At 52.2% G+C, this 24302-nt stretch overlaps 5 protein-coding genes and 1 pseudogene across 6 annotated transcripts, besides 1 other annotated feature; 3 read left to right on the plus strand and 3 right to left on the minus strand.

Moving 5' to 3' along the window:
* Nucleotides 1-3933: 3933 nt before the first annotated feature.
* NCS54_00374200 (N-acetyltransferase domain-containing protein) lies at nt 3934-4662 on the plus strand (the record flags this gene model as incomplete). The annotated part of the gene is made up of 1 exon (XM_053149303.1): nt 3934-4662. One exon carries the CDS (start codon nt 3934-3936, stop codon nt 4660-4662), a length of 729 nt encoding a protein of 242 aa, XP_053005278.1.
* A 149-nt stretch (nt 4663-4811) lies between these two features.
* NCS54_00374300 (Homogentisate 1,2-dioxygenase) lies at nt 4812-6271 on the minus strand (the record flags this gene model as incomplete). Its single annotated transcript, XM_053149304.1, has 2 exons — nt 4812-6153; nt 6204-6271. 2 exons carry the CDS (start codon nt 6269-6271, stop codon nt 4812-4814), a joined length of 1410 nt encoding a protein of 469 aa, XP_053005279.1.
* Nucleotides 6272-7146: 875 nt separating this feature from the next.
* Nucleotides 7147-7913, minus strand: NCS54_00374400 (Hypothetical protein; the record flags this gene model as incomplete). The annotated part of the gene is made up of 4 exons (XM_053149305.1): nt 7147-7302; nt 7362-7545; nt 7632-7683; nt 7778-7913. 4 exons carry the CDS (start codon nt 7911-7913, stop codon nt 7147-7149), a joined length of 528 nt encoding a protein of 175 aa, XP_053005280.1.
* Nucleotides 7914-10927: 3014 nt separating this feature from the next.
* On the minus strand, nt 10928-14723 carry NCS54_00374500 (Cation-ATPase-N domain-containing protein; the record flags this gene model as incomplete). Its single annotated transcript, XM_053149306.1, has 9 exons — nt 14503-14723; nt 14386-14453; nt 13788-14327; nt 13467-13737; nt 13177-13417; nt 12718-13124; nt 11669-12670; nt 11306-11623; nt 10928-11228 (listed from the first exon to the last, which is right to left on the minus strand). The coding sequence occupies exons 1-9, from the start codon at nt 14691-14693 to the stop codon at nt 10928-10930; spliced, it is 3339 nt and encodes a 1112-aa protein (XP_053005281.1). The 5' UTR covers nt 14694-14723.
* A 2282-nt stretch (nt 14724-17005) lies between these two features.
* NCS54_00374600 lies at nt 17006-18514 on the plus strand (annotated as a pseudogene). The gene is made up of 2 exons: nt 17006-18400; nt 18455-18514.
* Nucleotides 17006-18514: a sequence feature.
* A 1481-nt stretch (nt 18515-19995) lies between these two features.
* NCS54_00374700 (Hypothetical protein) lies at nt 19996-21375 on the plus strand (the record flags this gene model as incomplete). The annotated part of the gene is made up of 1 exon (XM_053149307.1): nt 19996-21375. One exon carries the CDS (start codon nt 19996-19998, stop codon nt 21373-21375), a length of 1380 nt encoding a protein of 459 aa, XP_053005282.1.
* Between the last annotated feature and the right edge of the window lie 2927 nt (nt 21376-24302).

The following is a 24302-nucleotide window of genomic DNA, read 5'->3' on the forward strand; positions in this document are numbered from 1 at the left end:
TCGCCCAATCACGACTACCTGCCGCGTCTTCTACCAGAAAAGACATCATCCTGAGAGTAGACTCTTTTGACGGCCGAACATTTATGGCTTGGCGATTTCTCTCTGGAGACTCAGCGGAGGAGGTGCGTATTCCCAAGTTGTCTGGCACGTTACTCACGCTTTGCCCGGTACATACTCGAAACCCCTTGTCGGAGATTGGTTGCTTCTTATTAAGGTACCAGGTAAACGAGTGATACTTGCGAGTATACTTGGTTTCGAGTTGCGGCCAAAGTTCGAGTTCAACCCGCCCCTTCTGTATGTATCCAAAGGGTCGCCATGATAGATTTGAGCCAGCCGAATCCTGAAGTTTAAGATCGAAACGGCACCGAAGGAGGTCGGCTCTAGACACCGGATCGGATGGTTCCATATAAAGGGAATCCTTGTCAAGATCCAAGAATGACTGTTTGGATCCGGTCCAGGCAGACACCATCGGATCTGGTGGCGATAGCGAGCCGGATCCATATTTCTCTTCCATTTTCACTGCGTATCGTTGAATCCAGTCAAGGATAGCCAGGTCGCCAAGCAAGAAGAGAGCCACCCACCAAATGGCAATTCGAGGCCGGCGGGAAAGAAAGACCTTTACTATAACCTCGGCTTGTTTCTGCTTGATTATTGGCTCCAGTGTATCCAAGAAGGATGCAAGCCACGGGCTAACCAGATTGCAATCAACATCTGGCTGCCAAAAGATGCTCCATAGAATGGTTCCAATCGAAGGAGGATGGATGCTGAGAGTCATGAAATATCGGATATCATCGAGGTACCTCCGAATGCTCTTCTCATGGGAACTGCTGAATGTGCCATTTCTCTGTGGCCTGGTGAGATGTGGAGGAGGTAGCCGGGGTTGAAGCTTCGTAAAGTTATAAAAAGGGAGCACCAGTGCGGCTAGGAACGACGCCTTATAGGGCTGCATCGGTTCCAAGCGAGAGGCTCCGGTCGCATCGGCTCCAAGATTAAATAGCCGGCATAGTTCGATGAGCAGTTCCGTAGCTTCAGAATAGTTTGGGGGCAAACGGATTTCTACAGCTGGGGTTGAAGCCTTGATGCCAAGTTGGACGTCTGCAGTGAAAGAAGTTGCCCATGGCGGTAGTCGTCCTTGATCCCTGGCTCGCCAACCCATCTTGGGACTGAGGATCGCGCAAAGCCACCTAATGAGCGAGGGCGACGCGCCTTCGAGATCGAGATCGACAACATGCCCGCTTTGGCGCTGAGGCGTATCGGGCCACAAACGATCCATGTTATATTGTACCTGCCGGCCTTGCATTTCAAGAAGTCGAACCGACAGGATGTATAACCAGCACATGACCAATACGGCGAGGCTGTTGATTGTCTCCGAATCAACACCTAAGGCGTGTGATGCTCCATCTGTGCAAATGTCACAGCGGATTGGATTCTCGATCTGTAATCGAAACGAGACTCGGCGACCGTGAACGAGGGCTACATTACTATCGGGATGGTGGTCTTCGCACACTGTACCCCCGATGTCAAGAGGCAGTTCCCAGCAAGGCCTGCCGTATAGAAAAGCGCTGCGAGGAAGATGTTCCGGCAGACTCGGGACGTCTACCAGAGTGATGTATGGGTCTAGTGCATCTGCTGGCCAGAGACCTAAAGGTATTCTGCTCGCTTGATCCAAGAAAGCCCCCCATGTCGCCTTTCCGTCACAGAAAGTATGATGAACATTAGCTGGGTTTGGTATTAACGGATCCTCTTCGTCCGTTAGTCGAGGGGCGCCTTGTTTGTTGGCAGGCGAATCTTCGCTGGATGAATTGTAAGTTGTGGTTATGGATCCGGACCAGGCCGACGGAGAGTCGCCATCCTCCATGATTAGCTGGTTCTTTGGCGACGTTGCTGTCACATTGTGGCCAAAGGAAGACAAGGGTTGTTGAGTGGTACTCAACAGTAGAAGCCTTGGGGCGGGTTAAATTTGCTGTGAAACAAATCTAACGCTAGGCCATGCATCGATAAGCGAAAAAAGACCCAATCACAGTCTGCGCCAACTATTTGAAGGGCACCTTTGCTGGTCGCCCAGGTTGCCAGCTCCACGTTTTGCTACTCCATGACAACTCCCCAGCTTCGGCATGATGATGCTGTTCTAAATTACGACCCAGGCCACCGGCTCCTGGCATCGGGGCCAACCTAATCTACATTAATCCAGACGTATCAACTGAGTTGTTTAATACCCCATTCTGGTTGAGACGTCCCACGATTAATGCCGCAGGATTAATGATAGTTGCTTGACATCCAGGTAAGAGACCGCATTTATCGGAGTCAACCCAACATTTTAGTGATGGTCTCGATAAACAAGGCAAATTCCAAAACCAAGTCAGAGGGAGTTAAACTTGCAGTTAAACCCCAGTCGCCCTACCGTCGGGATTTGAGACCTTATGCCCTCTAAACTCCGGGATTCGGGCTCGGCGCGTGTTAAAATTGCAGTGCAAACGATCGAGATCGATCGCTCACCTAGCGATCGATCAAAGATTGAACGTGGAAGTCCTGTTGTGCGTTAAATTTGCAGTGAAATATCGTCTCCGAACCCCCTTGCAGTACGACGTGCCAGTTCACTCAAACCACCAATAAGTCGGCCAGATTCTTGTTTCAGTCATAAAACTCCAGAGTCCAACGGTGACGGGCTCTTCGAAATCCAATACTTGAACCAACGGCTTTTCCTATCATGACAAACATGAATGTGGCTCGACACGCCGTTCAGGTCTAGCTATCCCATAGCAAATAATGCAGCATCAGCGGTTGGCTTCGAGATAATCGTTCAACGTCCAGGAAGGGGACTGCTTTCATTGATTGTCCCAGGATCTTGGCCATGGATGCCAAGATAGTAGGGGAACTCCAGTGGGACCGAGAGCCCCAGTATTCAGGCCCCCGAGGGGGGTTAACTTTGCAGTGCAATAGTTTACGCAATGGATCGAGGATCGAACGTGGAAATCCTATCACGGGCTAAGTTTGCAGTGAAATGCCGTCGTAGACGGTGAAGGCCAGGGTCCGACCTCCGGAGAAGGGGGGGGGATTTGAAGTTTAGGACTCGCGCTCGTCGAGTTCCTTGATCCTTCTAAGAGGATCATCTTGCAGTCTAGGAGTAGTGTGCCATATAACGTCACGCATTAACGCTCTAGCTGTTGCCACTCCTTGGTTCAGAGCACAGAGATCAGGGTTCTTCAAAACTAGAGGTGGACTAACACTATCCCCGTCAGGTTTCGGTGTCTCACAGCCAATGCCACAGAATTAATAAATAACATGATAGGTAGTTATCCAGCACCCCGGGAAGAGACAGTATTCGTCTTCGTCGACAGCCATGCAAGCATCCTGGCAGCATCTTGGCAGTATAGAAGGCAAAGCCTAGGACCCGAGGTCAAAGTATGTTAACTTTGCAGTGCAGAGTTAAAACATAACCCTATTTGGCCCTGCACGTCGTTGCCTTGTGTCACGGCTGTATCATCTCTGTCGAGTTGCTATGAGGCCGCCAAGGCCGCCTTGTTACCCCCCCCGCGGCCCACAACAATCATCATCTGCGGTAGTCAACCCTCGAATAAGAGGCTGGATTCTTTTTCCAGGTACAGAACCGCTAGTACAATAATGGCCATGGGTTCTTCGAGATTCAATGCTTGGACCAACGGCTTTTGCTATCGTGAGCAACATAATCCAATTGATCCAGCCCTACCGATTGACTTGACGCCCTGTTCAGGCGTAGCTATCCCATGGAAAACGATGCAGCATCAGCGGTTGGCTTCGTCTCCATCTTGGGTAAAGCCGATTCCTGCTTATTACTCACACCGAACGAGTATGGATGATAACCCACCCACACAAAGTGGAACCAGTATAATAGCCAAGAAAGCCAGTTCACGAACTTCAAATCCCTCTTTTAAAGCATCTCCAATTTCTACAGCTATGGCAGATATCCTAGTCGAACCCGTCACAAACGCCCAAGACTTCACCGAAGCCTTTGCCTGCATCGCCGCAGCCTTTGGGCGCCAGACTCGCGATGGCATCTGGATCGCCATGAACCCAGGGTGGGACACGCCTGAGGGCGAAGCTGCTGGTATTAAACGCCTCGTTGACCGCTGGTCTTCGGTCACGCAAAACCGCGACGGAGACCTCAACACCGTCTTCCTCAAGGCGACTCTCCCCGACTCCGAAGGTCGCCGTGTTATTGCTGGTTTTGCTATTTGGCAGCAGTGCTCAGTTGTTGAAGGCTACGGTGATCCTCAGCCTGAAGACTTTAGCAAGGTCATGGATCTGGATACTCTTTACCCGGGAAACAAAGCTGAGCAGCGCTACCTCGTCCAACTGGACCGCTCACTCCACGGACGCCGCATTGAGGTCATCAAGGAAAAGGCAACTGCATCGCCACCAGCAGTCATGGTGTTTGACCTCTGCGTCGTCGACCCTGCTCATCAAAGGAAAGGCATTGCGCAGCGGTTGGTGCAATGGGGTCTTGATGAGGCCAAGCGACGGGGTGGATTGGAGGCCATCACCGAGGCGTCGAGCATGGGACGCAAGGCATATGTCAAGATGGGATTCCAACCGGAGGGAGACGAGATGGTTTATCACGTTGATCCTGAATTCAAGGATCGTGATTTACCATCTAACCTATTCATGAGGACGGGTGGGCAATGAAGCACATAAGACACGACATAGACCAAAGAATCACGAAGCGAATAGAAATGATATTCAGCAAACAGCAAGCTTCATTCATACATGACAGCATTCAATATCCAGGCTATGTACCACCAAGGTATCACTCATATCTCACCAATTTTCAGTCCCTACAAAGTATGCGGCTTCACCTTCAACCCCTCTGGCAACTTCCAATGCGTCTTGACTCCTCCCCAGCTGTGATCATTGTATTCCGACTGCACCTTCTGACACGTCTTCAGACCCCACTCCGTCACGCCCACCATCAGACAGCTCTCAAACATGAACGCGCAGCTCCCCTCACCAACCTTGGCTGGCTTCAGCTCGGCGTTGCGGGCCGCCTCGCCGCTCTCCGCGTCCGGCCCGTGCCCGCTCATGACGTTGTGCAGACTTGCGCCGCCGGGCACGAAACCCCCCGAGCCTCCACGCTTGGCATCGTAACCACCGCAGATCAGACCCATGAACTCGCTCATGGTGTTGCGGTGATACCAGGGAGGACGGAAGGTATCCTCACCTACGAGCCATCGAGGGGGGAAGATGACAAAGTCGGCCACGGCCGTTCCGGGAGTGTTGGTCGGCGCTGTGAGAACAGTGAAGATGGAGGGATCGGGATGGTCGAACGAGATGGTGCCGATAGTGTTGAAGCGGCCAAGGTCGTACTTGAAGGGGTAATAGTTGCCGTGCCAAGCGACAACATCAAAGGGTGTATGAGCCTGCACAGTCTTGAAGAGTGTGTTGTTGAACTTGACCACAACGGTGTATGAGTTGGGGCCCTCAGAAGCAGTGGCTCCAAAGTCTTCGCTGAAGCAGGCAACGGGCGATTGGAAGTCTCGAGCATTGGCGAGGCCATTGGAACCGATAGGGCCAAGCTCCGGGAGATTGAAGTGACCCTGATACAGCTCAAGAGCATAACCACGAGCAGGGCCCGATGGGAGGTGGACCTGATACTTGACACCTCGGGGAATAACAGCAATCTCCATGGGTCGGACGAGGAGCCATCCAAACTCGGTCCGGATATCCAAAACTCCCTCTTGCGCAACAATGAGCAGGTCACCATCGGCCGAGTAAAAGGCCGTCTTCTCATCCATGCTCTTGCCAGCAGCATAGATGTACATGCCGAGTCCTTCCTTCAAGGTAGGATCTCCAGCTCCAGCGACCAGCCTAAGACCAGTAGTAAAGTCCAGGTGCTTAGCCTTGTCATGATCGAAGGGATCCCAGCGGAGCTGGTTCGGGATGTAGTGAAGCTTGCCCTCGGCGCCGTCCAAGGTCTTGTTGGAGCCATTCTCCGTCTCGGTGTCGTATTCGTACGGAGGGTGCGAGCAGGACGGCAGGACACGGTACAACCATGTCTGCTTGTTCTCGTTCCTCGGCGCCGTAAAGGCAGTTCCGGATAGCTTCTCGGCGTAGAGTCCGTACGGCACCTTCTGGGGTGAATTGTGTCCGACCGGTAGGGCACCCTCGACAGCTTCCGATCTACCCAGCAAGTCAGCGCGGCAATGCCAGAAACAGCATGTGATACTCACTCTAGGTAGCAATTGAAGCCATTCTGATACCTGTACTTCTCCTTCGTCTCGAACTTTGTGACGGGCATTGTGCTAAAGCTTGATCTGTTCGTCGACTCTGTGTGATGGCGAGCCCAGGAGATCAGCTCCCGAAGCGTCCGCACACCATCTTTTTAACTACGCGACCACGGCTTTGAGCTTCTTCGAGCATGACGTCCAACCGCCGTGTAAGCCGTCCAACGGCAGTTCCGCGTTGCAGCTTCAGAGGATGACCAAGGCCGGCCCGATGTTAGCCGTGGGGCAGCGCGCCTCGATTCCGCTAACGACATTAACAGATGGCCTGCCATTTCGGCACAACTTCTGATAGACCTCATCCCCCCTCTCTTCCGTCGCATGCCGTCGGAACAATCCAATGCAACGACGGGACTTGTGTGGATTGTTTCTCCAGACGGCGGAATCGCGGGGTTCGCGGAATCGGAATCAAAGTTGATCACACTCTGTGCCGCTCCTCCAACTTCAGGGTATCCATCCACCACGTTAGCCATCATCACGATAAGATAAAGACAATTGGCGTTGAGCTGACAACCACAAGCGTTGGTGGGGCCCAAGCGAACCAAACTCTGGCGGGGTTCTGGCATTGTGGACACAAGCATGCTAATTTCAACTTCCACACCAACTTCAACATTCACATTCACGAAAATGGTAGACACGATGCCGAGAGGAATTCTCAATTAGGTAAAAGGACCATGTCGTCATGGAACCTTGCAGCGCCGATCTATCGACCAGCGATGAACAGAACGGTAGTGGAGTACACCAGGCGACGCTCCCAGCGTCGCACAGATTATGGCCCGGCCAGAATATCTAATCGCAATATCCCGAGCGCCGACTCGCAACGAACCCAGCGAAACGAACAACAAGAATAAAGGGAACTATTGGAACAGATATCAGGGTGGCATCAAGTCACTTATTCCTCGTTCTTCTTGTTCTTCTTCTTCTTGCCGCCAGAGTGGCCGCCTGTGGTTGAGGGCTGGGCCTGGAGGTGCACAACAAGTCGGGTCCATGACTCCTCCTTGTCCCACTCGAAGCCAGCGAGGTAGGGAAGGTCGAGTTCATCATCAGACTGAAAAGACACTGTCAGCGCCAGTCTTGGCCAAGTGGCTATACATGGTCGAGACTTACCCGCTTCTTGTATGCCTTGTGGATAGCATCGAGGGCATCCTTGATTGTTACACCCTTGAGGTTTCGGGCTGTTACTTCCTTCCCTAGGGGGAAGTGGAGGTCGATCTTCCTGACGAGAGGTTTTGATAGAGGCAGCTTGAGGAGTGCCGGGTCCTCAACAGTGTTGGGACTTGTGTTGATCTTCCTGTAAGTGAACAAGTCAGTAACGATTCATGACAATGCCATCTTAGGGTTAAGATGGAAGTGCGGGGTATCATGAGATGTACGTACCATCCAGTCTTCTGGGTCTCGGGAGCAAGCTCGAGCTCAATGCCTTGAGCCTCTGGAGTAAACAATGTCAGTATGAGAGCTATTGACATCCAGTCCGACATCGGTCGGAGCTATGCGAGGGGTATCGAGGGCTTCTGGAAGCTTACCGAGGTCGGCGATGTTCATCACATCCGGTGAGAGTGAGCTTTGTCGTCGGCCAGCCTTCTTGACAGGTTGCTCCTCCTTTGGTGAGCTTGACAAGCCTTGGACGGCGGAGTCGACCTTGCTGAGAGGTTCCGACATGATGGTTGTTGGTTCTGTATGTGATTGATCTGTGAGATCGACTTGGTGATAGCTTGGCCTGCTGTAGTGAGGGGTAGATATGTTAGCGAGATGCCTGGGTTGATGATGGAACAGGTGATTTCTAGGAGATGATGTCCTCAAGAGGAAGGACCGAGAATAAAAAAGGACAATGACCACGAACCTTTACGTCAAAAGCAGGTGATGGCAGGTGAAGGATGAGGTTGATTTGTTGTTTGGGATCTGAAGGTGTGATGAGGAGAGAGAGAGAGGGATGGAAGGACAAAGCGAGGGGGAAGGGGGTTGTTATTCATTGCAACCACAGGCGCACCTGCCGTCCGGCGTCGTCTATCTCCGAATCACGCTTTCATCCTTGGATCCTCAGTCATCCATCCAGGACCTCACCCATTGCTACCAGTGAGCTGTCGTCAGACTGGGCGGGGTAACTGCCCACACCCGGAAGGCGCAACCTAGGGGAAGGTGCTGGGAAGCTTGCGCGGTTGCCCTGCGCCTGCGCCGCCCTCCGACCCTGATCAGTGATCTCACCTCTCACGCATCCATTGGATTGTGGATATCTCGCATCCACCCCTGCCACGTTCGGTCGCAGGCATTGATTGCAGGCGGCGGGCGGGAGAGCGCAAGAGGACGATCGCGTGACTTTGGCCTGACGGAAGGCGTGACGCCCCTGACTCCGGCGCTCAGCAGACCAGACCTGGAGCCGCAATGGGACTAGCGCCGGCGTGACGCAAAACGCACCGTGCAAGCCGAACCCGCTCTGCGTACCGGTCTGGTACCCGCTTGCTGCCCATCTCGGGTTAGCGTGGGGGGCGTAAATCCGGGGAAAGCTTGTCGCAGACCCACCGGGATCGGATGCTGTGGGTTTTGGTGGCGTGTATGGACTGTGGAGGAGCCCGGCAATCAAGTGATGCAATCGACGGGCTCGGAAGCCCGCGCTGTGGTCTGAATTGCGAGCGGTCAGCGAGGGAAAACAGGTGAGCTTCAGAGAAAGAAAACGCTCAAAGCAATGCCTGAATGCAGATCTGAGAGGGGTTGCCTCAATCCCTTGGTGGTGTGGCCGATTCGAGCAAGCGACAAGCCTGCCAACATTGGCACGTCCAAGTACGGCCTATGACGAGCGATCGCCAGTTTGCGCCCCTCTCCCTCGTGTCCCCCGGAGCCTTCGGCCTGCGGATGCGTGCTTTGGCGCTCGCTGGCGTAGCTCACCTGATGGCATGTCCCACGCCGAGGCCAGACAAGGACAGCTTCAAGACAATCATACCTCGCTCCCCTCCCCGGGGCGCCGCGTGAAACCTTGTGATGGAATTGAGGGGAAGTTGGTCGGACGATTGGTCCGCAAAGATGCCCCTAGCTCGCGCTGATATGCGCCGTGTCAACAGCATCTCGCCTGGTTCGCTCTGCCGAAACGCCCTTCTGCAACCGTGGTATCGAGATGGGTGTCAATTCGGTCCTAAGCTTTCGTAGCTTGACAGCCGACTCTGACCCCCTTGCCCGAGACTTTGCTCTCGATCGTCGTCGACTTTGCCCATCGTACCAGCATCATGCTGTTCGTTCCAGGTTGACTGCCGTGCTGGCGTCCGATACGTGCGTCTCCCCATGACTGACCCCCGCGTGCCATGTCCCTCGTGACGGTGCTCCTTGTACCTGAGCACATCTGACGCTGTTTCTGTACCTGGTTTCATGCCTGTTGTTACCATTGCTGGGCCAGATGCAAGGAGGCAATTCCCACATAAAGAGGGCGGTTCTGCATCTCTGGGCCTCCGGCCAACCCCTCACCCTCTGGCATCACTAGTCCATACTACCATACTTTCATTTCCAAACCTCACAACGGGGCCTCGATCTCTTCTCCTCTTTCCATCAGGATAACATCGTATAGCTTCTCGCTATCATCTTCATCATCTTTCTTTCCCCCTTGTCTTACATCACCAACGCCAACATCCGATAGTGGGGCCGGGAACAGGCGACCTCGGGTGGAGACCTCGGATGGATCCCTTATCGATCCTGGCTCCAGGCAGGAGCATGCCACCTTCAAACCCCGTCCGGCACCGGCAGGCGAGCGCCGATGGCAGCTAAGAACAAGCGATTAGACGCCGAAAATGGATGATTTGTTGAACCATTGATCATGAGGACGCCTTCATTTAACGCAGGCCATGGCCATTTCCGTTGCATTCTCACAAATTCCGTACACGTCCGTCGCAGAGACCGCCCAGACGCCATGACTCCTTTCAACCCATGAACAGGTCCCACGTGATACGACCCCCCATGACATCGTCCTTCCAGGATTCCAAGGTCAGGAAATCAAAGCTCAGCTCACCTTTCTCGACACCGACTTTCAAGCACGGATTCCGATGGCCCAGAAACGGCAAATAACCAGCCACGCCGGCGACAAGGGGAATAACTGCCAAACCAGGACTCGACAGCAAAAAATGGCCAGCTGGCCAAGAACGGTATGTGTCAAGACATTGGGCAGCGGAACTGACGAGGTTTCTGTGCCTCAAACCATGTAGGGCCTCGAACTTGCTCAAGCTGCGATCCATTCGCCCTCGACCTCTTCCTAGAATAGTACGAGTTAGTTTTAGTGTCTACCCTCGCCATCTCGCTCGCCGTGCCCCGTGCGACCAACATGATGCGCCGATTCAACTCCGTGAACACACCCACCGACGTCCCATCCTCTCGCCTCTCGCCCTTTTGTGAATCTTTCCTATCTACAAAGTTCCACCGCCGTTTCCGTGACGACTTCGATGACGCCCATTTCGCTTCCGATCGTATATCAGTGTAAACGCCAATGCGCCTCAGGGGTGGAATCAATGCCGCAGGAGGAGGGGTTTAACGTTTGGCCTCATCAGCATCATGTTCTCATCGACATCATGTTACGCTCAGAATCATGTATCGTGGAGGAAAAGGCAACGACATCGTCAATTTGTTAATGTACTGTTATTCCGAGGCATATCGAAGCCTATCGAATCCGAATACACTCCCTTCGTCCACTAATACTCGACCTACCAAGCCATCCGAGCCAATATGCCCTTTGGGTAGGTTCTCACGCAATACTTTCTCGCCTCATCAATGAGAATGAGACCTATACCAAACGCCATGGGTAGGAACCAATGTTCGACAGGCACCTCGGCCGTATCCAAGACGTTCTGAAATTCCTTGGGGTACAACCAAAAGAAGGCCATGACGAGAGCAAACAACATGGCCGGGAACAGATACCAGTTCTGGGTGTTCTTGTTGAACAGGGGAGGATGCTGGAAGATGGATAGACGCCGGGTCCGCACGGCCAAAAGATTGAACCATTGCCTGCAAGGTGTCAGAAAGTGTTGGTGGCTCCAATTGCACCCAGTCTGGGCAGCCCCGATCTCGGCGGTGCGACTTACATGACGACCAGGTTCACAAAGTAGATGGAGCTCGCCTCGTTCAGCCTCGCCTGGTAGTAGTCGGGATCGATCGTGTCAGGCAGGTTTCCGAACGAGAACCAAATGTCCGAGAAGGGAATGCCTTTGCGCTGCAAGTACCAGTACGACATGGCAAACGACGCTGCCGTCTCGATAAAGCCGACGAGCCCGTACGCCTGCAGGATGAGCTGCCAATCAACGAGGCGGTTCTTGCCCGGCACCCTCGGTTTCCGCAGGAGCACGTCGGCCTCCGGAGCCTCATAGGCGAGGGCAACGGCAGCGAGAGCGTCGGTGAAGAGACTGGGTGTGTTAGCTCATGTAATTGATGGCCAACGTTGGGCTTACCAAATGATGATCATGAGGAAGCTACTCAGGATCTGAGGAATGCCAAAGGCAACGTTGGTCATGACCGGCCAGAACTCGCTGAAGCTACCTGCGGGTAACAGATACGCCACAGTCTTCTTGAGGTTGTCAAACATCATTCGACCATACCGCAGCGCTTCAACAACGCTCGCGAATGTATCCAACAGCACCATGTCAGCTGCCTCAATTGCAATGTCACTGCCTGAACCCAAGGCGATGCCAACATCAGCGGCGCGCAGAGACGGAGCATCATTCACGCCATCACCTGTCATGCCGACAATCTGGTTCCGAGCTTGGAACTCGCGTACGATGCGGAGTTTGTGTTCGGGGGTCGTTCGAGCAAAGACAATCTCACGGTACTCGGCCAACTGATCCCACTGGCCCTCATTAAGGGTGATGAGCTCGGGGCCACTAAGGACAATGGCCTCTCGAGGCCCATCAGCGCCATAGTTAAGCTCCAGAGCACGGAGGGATGGATCTATGGTCACCGTACGGTGCAGAGCCTCCACTGTGTCAATGTTTTGGCTGGTGATAATTCCACACTCTTGCGCGATAGCCTGCGCTGTCAAGGCAAAGTCACCGGTAACCTGTCTCTTGTTAGCTGAGATAGCATTCATTCGATGCGAACCACTTGCCATGAAGATGCGAATGCCAGCAGTACGGAGTGTGTCAACTACATCTGGGATTTCGGGGCGTGGAGGGTCGACGATACCGACCAAACCAACAAGAGTTAAACCAGTCAGAGCCTGGTTGTACATCTCCGACTCGAGAGCCGTCTCCGACATGCTTGGCGGAAACACAGAGCTGGAGATGGACTTGCGAGCCAACAACAGCACTCGCCTACCCTGAGACGCCCAGTCATCCTTGATCATCTCGATACTTTTGCGCTTATCATCGTCCAGGTGAACACAAACGCCCGAGGGGTTGACGTATGAGCTAACACGGTCCAGAAGGATCTCCGGTGCGCCCTTAATCGTCAACAGCCTACTTTCGTCAGCATAGTGTTCAGAGTTGTTGCAAACACCACTTACACATCGCCTGGCGCAAAGATCGACCCAATGTCAGATGGCAACGCAAGCGAAAGACCATCAGGATGTGCCAAGCAGAACGCCTTGATCATGTACTTGTTCTTGCTGTTGAACGCAAGCTCATACTTGACCTTCCAGCACCGTCGAAGCTCAGCCACCTCTCCAAGGCCCTCTGAGAATCGGAGGATGGCCTGGTCGGTGGCGTCACCGTGGATGACACGCTCGTGAAGAGGAAGTCTCATGGTGGCCGCGTCAAAGGAACCGGCGTTGCACAGTCCGGCAACGGCGCGGAGCTGGCTGAGGGAGTTGTTCTTTGGACTGGTGTGCTGGTTGAGGACCATGACGTCTCTTGCCTGGTCTGCTAGCATGCGCTTGTCGCCGATGGCGCACTCTGTGACAATCATTTTGTTCTATAATATATCAGTGATTGTTCTACCTTGATCGGGTCAATTGTGAACGAACCTGTGTCAATGTACCAGTCTTGTCAGAGCAGATGACCGAGACCGAGCCGAGTGTTTCCACTGTCTTGAGTGACTTGCATAGGATCTTGTTCTTGCGCATCATGTTGGCACTGATTGTCATGCTGGCCGTGAGAGCGACCGGAAGACCCTCAGGGATAAATGCCACAGCCACAGAGACGCACGAGATGATGAGGTTCGGGACGCTGATCCAGTCAGGATACTTCTTGCGTAGCCATGTAGCCCTACGCAATTGTTAGCATCCATAACAGGCGCCTTACACAGGTTACATACCAGAGAATAACGACAAGAATAATCATGAGAGCCATGATGGAGCAGATGACCAACACAAAGTGGAGGACTTCACGCTCGAGGGTAGTCAAACCCTTCTTTGGCTCATTCGTGAGCTTTGCGATCCTGCCGAATACAGTGTTGTCTCCTGTCGCGACTACAAGACCAGTGCAGGTTCCTGAGATGCAATGTGTACCTTGAAGGCCAATGTTCTTGGTCTCGAGGTAGTTATCGTCTGTAGAGTTTACCGTGCCGTGGATAGGAACAGATTCACCTATGAGGTATTAGCAAGTGTGTTGCGTATCGGTTATGGGGGTCGCGTACCTGTGAGGATGGACCGGTCAATCTTGAGATCGGAAGAGACCTTGACAAAACGAACATCGGCAGGGAGCTTGTTGCCAGCCTTGATCAACAGGATATCTCCAGGGACGAGCTGGTCCGCAAAGAGCGTGACCTGCTGTCCGTCGCGTATTACCAGGCAGTGTTCAGGAAGCAAGTTCTTGATCGAGTTCATGACACGCGACGAGGACCAGTCCTGCCACATATTAAAGGCAGCCTGGATGAAGAAAACAGCAAGCAGGACGATAGCTAGGGCAAGGTTCGCAGGCGCCGGAGGCTTTCCGAGGGGTCGCCACGCGATAAAAACCAGAATGGCGGCCACAAAGAGGACTGTACCGAACCCCTTGAAGAAGTAACCGACAATCTTCTTAGTATTGTGCGTCGGGGCAGGAGAAGGTGCGTTCTTTCCATAGCGACCGATGCGTCGTTCGACTTGATCAGGGGAGAGACCTTCGATGAGGGAGGAACCGAGGCGTCTGATGACTTCGTCGACGTTGTTGGTGTGCCACTCGAGTTTGGCGAGATCTGGGAGCAACAAGTCAGACAACAATGTCACGATACAAGCCCTATTGAGATTCCGTACCTGCTGCGGCTTCATTCTTTGTTTTGGCAAGACTAGTCTTTTGGTTATAGTCTTCAATGTCCATCGACCTTGAAACATCTCAGCAAACCCTCTTCACCGTCAAGTCGAGCGCCTTACACTGCGCGATATTGAATGGGCAGCACAGCGGAGGCATCGACCGAACCGCGTCTGGACCTGATGGACCGGATGCCCGTGGATTCAGTCGAGAGGCCACGCTTCACGGGCGGTCTGGCCTTGGTTGCCGCCTCTTCATCGTCAACCCAGTGGATGCGCTCCGGGTGAGGATGTTTGATGTCAGGATCGGCCATGGAGAAAGAATAGAGTAGTGTAGAGTGGAGAGCAGGAGAGAGCAGAGGGCAAGAGTAGGAGGAGCTGAGTGAGGATTCTAGCAGACCAGCACACTCAAGGACCTCTTTATACTCATTTATTCACTAGAGTAACTATTCCCAACTTGTCCATCCCCTCTCTTATGCACAGCCCTCGCGAGAAGAGGGGAAAGTTCCTCATGCCACAAATGTTGGTGTGAGAGAAGAGGCATCAGGAGGCCGCCGTTGATCATCACCGCCTTCACTCTGATGGCAGCACAACAGCAGAGCCAACCCCTATTAGGGCAAGAAAAACAAGGTCACGCTGCGCCTCCGAATGCAATATCCGATTCATTTACCGCTCACAAATGGCTTGTCTCGTAAAGCCAGCGGGCGCTGAGCTTGACGAGAGAGAAATAAATCGCTCATAACAGTGGATTTTTTGCTGGTGCAGGTTGGAGGTTGTCAAGGGGAGGAGGTTCTTTATATCCAGGCGCCAAGTATCTCTGCTCACAGATAAGCTCTTGGCGAGACAAGCCTAGTGACCGCCAAGCCATGTTCCTGTCTAACCTTAGATCCCAGCCGTCGATGAAGGGAAGGGGCTGAGGCTGTGCTGAGACAATTTTGAGGGGTCCATTTCGGTATCCTTGATGCAGCTAGCTTGGCCGGCAAGCTCTGATACGGAAACCCGCCGAGTGAGGTGTGCTTCGGTTGTGCTTGTCAAAGCTGCAATGGCTTGAAATACTGACGTAGTTTTGCATGGGTGGACCATGCGAGAAATTCGCTTTCACCCCTTCAAAGGCTGGGGATTTGAAGGGCTGTGGGGGGTTGGACATGTCACAAAGAGCACGACCAACAAGATCCAAATAAGCTCAGACACGGATGCGAGAAACTCCCGTGCTTTTACAATGGGGAATAAGATTGGGTCCGAGTTGTGACGGCGATGGGATGATGAAGTCGCCAAAGGGGGTGCTCTCCCCCACCGCTGTCATAGAAACCGTTCTACTGCCTATTACACGCTCTCCCAAAAGCCTGGATGGTATTATCGCCGCTCTCTCTCACCCAATCGAATCAAACGTATTAGTATTCTCTAGTTTCGCTCTCTACAATGTCTGAGTAAAGTGGGCAAAAAACACCTCCAGTATCTTACCTGATGGGCTGCCTCCCTCACTATGAAGTGAACCACAGATTTCCCTCATCCAAAGAACACCATACCTCACTCGGCGAATGTCTCAATCAGTGCTCAGTATTTGAAACTTGTTCATTTTTCTTGTTCAAATAGGTGAAAGTCAATTCCCGTCGCGACGGGTGAAATCTGAGTCAATCTTTGGTGACAATCATGCATCTCGCATTTCAGAGCCCACTTGAATCTATGCAAACCACCAGTCTCTTCAAGGTTTCTAGATCATGTTTATCTAGAAAGACACGAGACGATCACTTCTTTTCGTTTTCATGACTAATTAATTGACCGTCTTCACATGCAACAAAAACCATCTGCATATCCCCAACTCCACCTCGCTTCGAGGCCCAGTTTACCCTGCACCACATCAACACACAAAATCAGCAACAAGTTTACAACAAATCCTCTGGGGCAGACTCTCTATCCGTGGACACCAGGCGAATACGCGCATACACTGACTCACGATGATGCCGCGGAGAACAAAACTCTCCGATAGCAAGATTCAGCATCATAACGACCCCATGGGCCATAAGGTGACTTGATCAGCAGGCGCGGGGCGGTGCAAGACATCAGAAGCTCGGTCCATATTTTTATCCATCTCAGTTTAAGCTTGATTTGCGATCGAATCTTTGAGAATCTCTGACTGTAAACAACATGAGCAGGCCGTCATGTGAGCACGAAGAATGCCGTCGTCTCCGGCCCTTCTCGAGCACCCTTCTTGGCCCTGGCCTTGGCATGCCAACCAATCCCCCCCGAGCTTCCCGCCAAGACCGTATTCTCCTGTCCTCGGGACATGCCGAGTTTCTTAGCAGCGCCTCTCCCGCTGGTCTGGCCATGGCGTGATCCTTCGGACAAGACAACCCGCCAGATCACCCATTTGCAGAGCGCAACCCCTGTATAGATCTCGACCACCATCATGGGAACCTCGTCAGGAATAGAACCTCGCTCACGATGGCACGGGCGGACTTGTACTTGCGTGCTGTGCGTGCTATTCCCGCCTGATGATGTTCGTGACCGCGCGGTCTTGTCTTTGCCCGGATTCGGCCGCTTGTACACCGAGCCCGAGAGCGAGGTCAAGTCATCAACTTGTAGTTTGCTGTGCCTCGTAATGAAAGTGCTATATAAGACAATGTAGATCCGGGTTAACATAGAACCCAATTGTACCACAGCAACACATTCAAACAACATCAAGACACTCCTAAACATGACATACAATAATACATCATCCCGCCAGACGTCGCAGGACACGGCGAGGCTAGTCACCACCGCCGGCCTCACAGACGTCGAGCAGCAAAAGGCAGAAGAGGGCAACGCCCGATTTCACCGTCTAGGCTGGAAGAGGTTGACGGTCGTCCTCATCGTCGAGGCCGTCGCTCTGGGCTGCCTGAGTCTCCCAGCGGCCTTTGCAACCCTTGGCATGGTCGCCGGCGTCATCCTCTGTATCGGCATTGGCCTCATCGCCATCTACACGTCCTACGTTGTCGGACAGGTCAAACTAGCATTCCCCCGCGTCTCCCACTATGCAGACGCGGGTCAATTGCTTATGGAACGCTTCGGACACGGCCGGTTTGGCTACGAGTTGATCAGCGTCATGTTCTCTCTTCAGCTCATCTTCCTCGTTGGCTCGCACTGCCTAACAGGAACAATCGCCTTCCTCAGGCTAACTGATGACGGAGCCTGCTCCCTCGTCTTTGGCCTCGTCTCCGCCATTCTTCTCTTGCTGGTTGCCATTCCGCCCAGCTTCGCCGAGGTTGCTATCCTTGGCTACATCGACTTTGCTTCTATCATCGCGGCTGTTGGAACCACCATCATCGCAACCGGCATCAAGGCTCGGGATAATGGTGGACTTTCCAGCGTGCCGTGGTCAGCCTGGCCTAAAGAGGATCTTGGGTTTACCGAAGCATTTATTGCCATTAGCAACATCGTCTTTGCGTATTGCTTCGCAATCTGCCAATTCTCCTTCATGGACGAGATGCATACGCCAAAGGATTTCGTCAAGTCAATCTGGTCTCTCGGCCTCCTCGAAATCACCATCTACACCCTCACCGGAAGTCTCATCTACGCCTTTGTTGGACCCTCTGTAAAGTCCCCGGCCCTCCTCTCAGCCGGCGAGCTCGTCAGCAAGGTCACCTTTGGCATTGCCCTGCCCGTCATCTTCATCTCGGGATCGATCAACACGATTGTCGTTGGCCGATATCTCCACGGCCGAATTTTTAAGAATTCCATCATTCGATACATCAATACGCCCAAGGGTTGGGCTACTTGGCTGCTCATGATCATCTTCATCACCTTTTTCGCGTGGATCATCGCTGAGGCCATTCCCTTCTTCAACAACTTGCTATCGATCTCCTCCTCCCTGTTTATCTCAGGATTTACCTTTTATTTCCCCGCCATGATGTGGTTCCTCTTGATCAGGAAGGGTTCGTGGTACTCCAAGGAGAATATCCTAAAGAGCCTTCTCAACGGAATGATCTTCATCATTGGAATCATCATCTTGGTTGGCGGCACATATGCTAGCGTTGACGATGTGGTAAGTGCAAACCATCATCCTCTTGATCTCAGACTCGTGCTAACTCGGTCTCAGATAAGGAAATTCAGAAATGGTGAGGTGCAGGGTCCATTTACCTGTGCTCCTATTGCTTAGAAGCGACACGTTCAAAAGCGTTGATGAAAATGATTTACGGCGGCGTTAGGCATGGTGGCGCTCTAATGTCCTTGGGTGGCTACTGCATTAATTAATTGTGCCTCTTTCATTTATTTACTCATGGAGAATCCACGGCACGGACATGGAAATGGACGATGTGGTAATACAATAATGATTTCGTCTCTTCAAAAAGGGGTTGCCAAAGTGTGAATGTTGGTGGATTGGATCGGCCAGTGTCCTAACGAGTCAAGGTACACACAGCCTGTTGATACATGCAAGATGAGCGAGTTCTCTGCACGTCTTGATTGCACGATCTCTCGGCCGAGTAAAGACCCATTAAACGTTGAAAAGGCAGGGGAAGATGGAGACCATTCATTCATGCATGAGGTTAAGCTTCAGACCCAAGCTTTTCGGCGAGGCTGTGCAAGCCGTCATGACTCTACTCTCTGAATGGCTCGCCTGGGAAGTTCATCCACATGCGAAAAATGTCTATAGCCGTCATTTCAAGGGTACTTTCAAGGGTACTGCGATGGAGGTGCGAAGGGAAATGGTCTAGTGGGTTTAAAAGTCGTGCTTAATGCGACTACAGACGGTAATTGCGATCTACTCCTTTCGTAGGCATCGAGGCCGGTTAGCTGAGACTGCGATTACGTGGTCTTTGAGGGCAAAGGTTGGAGAGAAATGGAACAAGGAACACCCTTGGCCTTATCGACAAAATAATGAGGCGCAAGTGCACGTAAGCACCTGCTGTATAGTGTGTCTACCTTTCTGTCACCCTTCATCTCAAGTTCGCAGGGACACATCTTGGCAGGCGTCCCCTCGACTCTCTCCTTTACGAAAACACTCGTCTTTCTCTTAACCACCTTACACGACAGACCCGAACAAGATCGAGACCGGGGTTCTCATCTCACTAGCAAAAGATCTGTTTCGTGAGGGGGAAGAAAGAGGAGACGGGGTGTGATTTATCGCCCCATAGCGTCCTCATTACGCGGCCTTCATATCCCGCGCTTCGACTCCATTATCCACCAAAAAAAAAAGACGCGAGGCACTTACACGAGGTGAGGACGTCAGCCAGAGTGAAAGGTCGTCGACGAGGCCGCATCAGCTTCAAGTCAAGGCAATAGAGTTGACTCTTTCTTTTTCATTATCAATCTCTCTCGTGTACTTTCGGTAAATTGATCTTCTCCTTCATCGTCGGGTGGCGTCATCTCTTGCAGCAGAGAGAGCCCGACTAATGGAATTACCCCGTTTGTCAGCGGGCCACGCAATGCTTGACGACGCACACCCGACCGCATTTTTTTACTCTTGGAGCAAATAAACTCTGTCGTCTCTTTTCGGGGAGTTCCTCCTCTTTCTATGAGTTTATCCCTTTTATCTCTTCTTGGCTGGAAAATGGACTTTTCAACATGATCTCGCTGTGAGACCTCACGTCTCGATCCCTTCGTTTCACCACCCACTAGACTCTACCGCAATGACTAGACATGCCCCCTCCGAACCCGCCCCTGTCCTCCACCACACATGAGCACCAAGCTACCGATATCACGAATGCCTCCCTTATAAACATCAAGCCTCCTCTGCCGAGCAGACGTCCTCGCACCGCCCAGTCGCCAAACAATGCCGAGGTCCTCGTCCCGCCTCTCATCGGAGGCGCAGTCGTCGCTGCCTTCGCCACAGCCCTCTCGGATGGCCTGAACAACGATCTTCTCACTCACTATTACCTCCCAGAGCAAAAGGTCCGCATCAACATTGATCGGGTGTTGGATCGGTTGCTGTCCGAGTTTACCAAGGAGCTGTGGGATGAGCTGTGGTCCTTTTACTGTGACTCCAACCCGGATTCAAGAGACCAGATCAAGAAACTATTTGATGGACCCATATGTCAACTAATTCTAATACTCAACGGACCTGAGGCGCCGCATTGTGTCTTGGAAACGCTGGGTCCTGGAATCTCACGACGACCGGCGACATGGTCGACAACTGCACGAGGCATTGATCTTCCTCTCGCCCTGCAACTCCTATGCAGCTATTGGGATCGAGAATTCCCTGCCCGCTCACCCAGAGGATCGCCCGATGAGATCGCGCGCTCACTGCACACATACATCACTACAGGAGAGTCGGCCAGGCAATTAATATCGAGGATTCGTGAGGTCCTCATCTCACCTCACTATGTCCAGATGCATCTCATGGAGTCCGCTGTATGGGACATCCTCTTAAAGAGACCCTTTCGACCACCTCCCGATGGCTTCCATGTCATTCAGTTCAAGTTTGAGTGTCAGCTCTTTGGCCCTCTCGAAGGCATCGGAGATCCACAGCTCGTCAAGATGGGCTCATTACCAGCAATCACTGGAACGGCAAACGATTGCGTCTACACCACAATATCAGAGTACACGGCCAAGCAGTGGCCCAAGTGTGGCCTACTCCTCCTCGGCTGCATAGAGGATGCCGTCAAGGAAGCATCTATATCTAGTTGCGACGGCCACGCATTCACGGGCATGTCCATCTGGGACGGCACCGAAGACCCTTTTCTATGTCCTGGCCTCCGCCTACTTCACATTGAAGTCGAAGACGGTTCCATCAGACTCAGCGTCTCAGCCTGGACGCACACCATGATTGAGATTCTGCAGCAAATGGCCTGGACCTGCGCTGCGCTTAGTGCCTCGCCCTTCCCTGGCTCGCTCTCCGAGTGTGCAATTGAAGTATCCGACTACCAATACCTGGACGACTCCATCTTTGTCGACTGTAGTCTTTCTCACCGACCGGTTCCTGAAGGTGATGGAGCACCCTGGCTCAAGCAATTACAAGGCGCAGCTATCGCCAATGGTTTCCCTATAAAGCACATTTTGGCGGAATCTCATCCATCATAGAAGGGCTGTGATCACAGGTGATGAAAGCGAGATAGGCGGAATCTTTACTTAGATACTCAACAAATGATACCCATGATTCAATATTTCCAATTCTGAGTTACTATAAGGTGACTGACTAGCTGGATCTCTCTCATTGGTATCTGAACTAGCCTCGGCATCCTTGGCTAAAGTGAGTGGGAGCAAGATGCGGGTGGGGCGTAACCACATCGACTACATACTTATTCTTGTCTTCAATGACGAGTCCACAAGAGATATATCGACTACATGATTGGCAGTAGGCTTCTAGATTCTTAACCAATACCAGAAAGTAGTCGCAAAGTCAACCGTTAAGTCCATCGCAGTACTGCCATCTCATGCGCCTCGATCGAAGGCTTCGTAGGCGCGGCATGGCTGCCGGAGCACACCCAACCTGGCATTGCTCGACGATTTCCGTTCGGTGTCATTTTTGCGTCCGTTGGAAAGGACTGGTTGGCATTCTTTCCGGAAGAATCGACGACATCCGTCGCGAGAGTGCTGACGTCTGGCTTCAACCTGTCCTTTCTTGTCACTCTTAAATCGTGGTGAGCGAACGCTTCGAGAGACTTCTCGAGAATCTCTTGCAACTGTCAACAGTTGGACACCAACCGTTGGTGGTGCAGCTCCCAAATGTCAGGCAGAGCTTGAGCACACTTCTATATATCCTGCAGGGCATCAATGCCCATATATAATCGGTCGCATGTAGCTCCCATCGCGTGTAGTTCCCATCGCATGAGGTCCACCTGGAACAACCTGCTCCCAGGTACACTCAACCGAATCGTGGTCCAGAGCCTCGTTCAATGCCCAGACTATTGCCTTTTTTTGCCTTTCCGAGCACCGAGGCAAGGCTCAGCACATCTATATAGAACCGAGGAGGGACAAAACTGAGTCGGCATGAAGGGCAAGCAGGTGCTTATCGACCCGCAAATGACTCTGTCCATGCATTGGTATATAGGAAACCGATCATATGGCCACACAGTAAGGACTTATATGCGCTTCTTCGGTAAGATATTGTTCTAGCTGCTGGTGGCAGGGCTGTCATCAGCTCTCAGGGGACGCGTGAATGAGACGCAATCAGTCAAGGCGACGACACCTGGCTTGATAAACCGACAGTAGAAGGCCGACCAGAAGGCAGGGTATAACAGAACAAAGTCAAGAGAGAGCATAGGCTGTGAACGATTGAACTCGCTGATAGGAGTCTTGTGAATAGCCAGCATCTCTAGGTGCTCCCGCAGCGGGATCTGCTCAGGATTTGCTATATATTGCCTGTGAGCTGGGGCCGTAGTTGCTCAAGGTCTGACTTCACAGCTAGATGGTTTGGAGCAGTAGCGCGCTCATAGTCATTATCAGCAGGTAGATCCTTATGGGAATTTCGTCCTTGCTATCGATCTCTGGCGTCGCCCTGACGAGAAGCCGGTTGAGGCTCCTGTGACTACCGGAGGATGCTTCGAGAGCTAGGTCTTATGGTCGTTGATGTCACGATATCCAGCATGATCGAAAAGAATCCACTGTGACGAGAAGAATATATATACAGATGAACTCGAGGAGGGGGGTTAGGTTCGCGGGTCCACTGTAGCTTATTGCGATAGCAAAAGGAAGAGACACTTGTTTGCTCTGGGAGGTTGGACATTCGTATTGCAACTCTGTCGTTCTTCCAGCGGGCAAATGCAAGTTGATACAAAGAAGTATGGCGTGGAAGTGGATGAGAGCGGCTCCTGGCAGGTGTGACCATGCGTTGACTTGGATCGTTATGTTGGATCCAAACTTCGTGCGTGTCTGGACCTCTGACCTTCTCAGCTCTCTACATACCGAACTGATGAAAGTACTGAGAGATGGTACCTTCGAGGAGCGGATTTTGTATGCTTCGAGGATAGGCCCGCCATTCTTTGGAGACGACGCGATGATCAGCCCAGATGGTTGACTCCTTCCTGTCGCGTATATATAATGTAGTTTGGATGATGCAGCTCAGAGGAGGGATCGTCCGTAGCGCGACGGCGGCGAGAGACCCTTGCCTCGAGTCCCTTGTTGTTGAATTGAAAAGAAATCGGAGGATTCACATTTAGCAGTTGAAAGGGATCTTGTGTTGGCGGCTCATCGAGTAGTGGGCCATTCTAGGATCGCCTTGATGCTGTATCTGTCGCTTCGTTAGCTCAGTGTTGGAGAGTATTATTTGCATGACGACTTACTACTTATGTTGAAACAAAACCCCAGAGTTGCTAGCCATCTTGTCTTCGAGGCCAATGGCTGGCTTAGCGGTAATGTTCTACTGCTTTCCGCGAAGCATTATACAACCCAGGGCGAGCGCCTTCTTATATAGTCCAACGGAGTACCCAGGGCCCATACGTTGGACAACTCCCCAGACCGGCTCAGTATGCCAGGTTACAAACCAGGTGATGTTGACTGGGGATTCAAGAGTTGTTCTTAGACAAAGAACTTGAAGTAGGTGTTTTCGTTCATGAATCTGTTGGCATATTTCTCTCAGTCTGTCTTGGCTCATGAGGAAATGAGATACAGTTGTGTCGTCGATGATCAACTCGCGGACACCTCCAAGTTGGAGAGATGATTGCGAGGGGCACAAAGTGCTCATGAGAAGTGATGACTATATAAGAGAGGGAATTTAGCATTGTTATATACGAAACACGGATATTTTGTAGAGGCGATAAATCATTTCAAGCCGGGTCCATTGCCTCTATTTATACCTAGACAAGACTGCGGGTTTGTGGTCCATTGTATTTGCGGAGCGTTGATTGTCATGGCTCACTCTAACAGCATATCGATAACAAGAGAGGAGACCAAATAAGGCCATGAAATCCATTGTGATTTTATCAATCAGAGTCTGGTCGTGGTAGGTCTGCTCGGCCTCACCAATGATTCACAGCTGTCAGTGAAGTGCCACTTGGCCTGGCACTGCT

This window comes from Fusarium falciforme, chromosome 3 (genome assembly GCF_026873545.1).
Source record: "Fusarium falciforme chromosome 3, complete sequence".
Taxonomy (NCBI): Eukaryota; Fungi; Ascomycota; class Sordariomycetes; order Hypocreales; family Nectriaceae; genus Fusarium; species Fusarium falciforme.